The 891-nt window shown below is 51.0% G+C and overlaps 1 protein-coding gene across 1 annotated transcript; it reads right to left on the bottom strand.

The window, feature by feature from the left end:
- Positions 1-312: 312 nt before the first annotated feature.
- Positions 313-565, bottom strand: LOC117149728 (suppressor-of-stellate-like protein). The gene is made up of 2 exons (XM_033316815.1): positions 475-565; positions 313-414 (listed from the first exon to the last, which is right to left on the bottom strand). The coding sequence occupies exons 1-2, from the start codon at positions 552-554 to the stop codon at positions 324-326; spliced, it is 171 nt and encodes a 56-aa protein (XP_033172706.1). The 5' UTR covers positions 555-565; the 3' UTR covers positions 313-323.
- Positions 566-891: the final 326 nt, after the last annotated feature.

The raw sequence follows: 891 nt of genomic DNA, 5'->3' as shown, positions 1-891 counted from the left end.
AACTCGCGTGTTATTTCTTATTGTAATAATTGTGCTTACTGTTCCTGCGCATTGCCTATAGTAATCCTGTTTCTGCTTTCAATGGTGCTGGTAACGTCGTTGCTGCGGAGATGCCGGTATGCAGCAAGCATTGGCCAGCCTGGCCCGTCAACTTTGGTGCACGCATAACCTTTTGTGAAGGGAAGGAAAAACATGCGCCGCAGTCCGCGTCGTCAATAGAAAAGGCTTAGGTTTGTCTGTGTGTTGGAGTGAGTACAAGCTGACTGATATATAGGACAAACATTTCTGCTCTCCCTCGTGTGGGAGAGATTATTCATTGGGACTTATCGACCGAGGATCCGATATTCTTGGGAGAGGACTCGGGCGATTAGAGCTTCATCAAGGCCGTCTCGTAAAAACCGGAAGCCAAATAGACTGCAAATGCAAGCGCTTTGTGTAGAAAAGAACCAGGACTAAATTCGGAGAATTACTTACCGGGGGACGTCCAGTGGCGGCTGGGGTCTCAAGTTCGGCCGCTGCGCGAAGAAGTTGTGCGAGAAGCTGGTCCCGAACATTGCTCCGTCCAGCTGTGTATCGGATCGCAGCTCGAAAAAGTCGTTACAGCGAGAGCAGAAGATTTTCACGTTGGACTTGCCACACACGTCGCTGTGGCCCACAGGAAGGGTTTTCTGCCTACAGGAGAGCTTTGGACACACTTCGATGTCCCCTCTCTCATACTTTTGGCGCATATCATCCACGCCTCATCCACATGATGTATCGGGCGGAGATCATGCCGTACCACTTCTCCTCATCGCCGAAGACCCAGTCCAAGGAACTGTCGAACACCGGATTCAGGATCACTTGCAGTGTCTCGGTGAAGTACTCCAGGCCCATCTGGTTGAACGTCTCCTG

Source organism: Drosophila mauritiana, unplaced genomic scaffold (genome assembly GCF_004382145.1).
Source record: "Drosophila mauritiana strain mau12 unplaced genomic scaffold, ASM438214v1 U_299, whole genome shotgun sequence".
In the NCBI taxonomy this organism is placed as follows: Eukaryota; Metazoa; Arthropoda; class Insecta; order Diptera; family Drosophilidae; genus Drosophila; species Drosophila mauritiana.
This window is presented reverse-complemented; position numbering and strand designations above follow the sequence as displayed.

What these genes read in the sequence shown, in the direction of transcription:
- LOC117149728 (XM_033316815.1), bottom strand. Translation starts at nt 554, where the DNA reads ATGTTCGGGACCAGCTTCTCGCACAACTTCTTCGCGCAGCGGCCGAAC. An exon ending in CCGCCACTGGACGTCCCCCG is followed by an intron (nt 415 to 474) that starts GTAAGTAATTCT and finishes TTGCATTTGCAG; the next exon opens with TCTATTTGGCTTCCGGTTTT.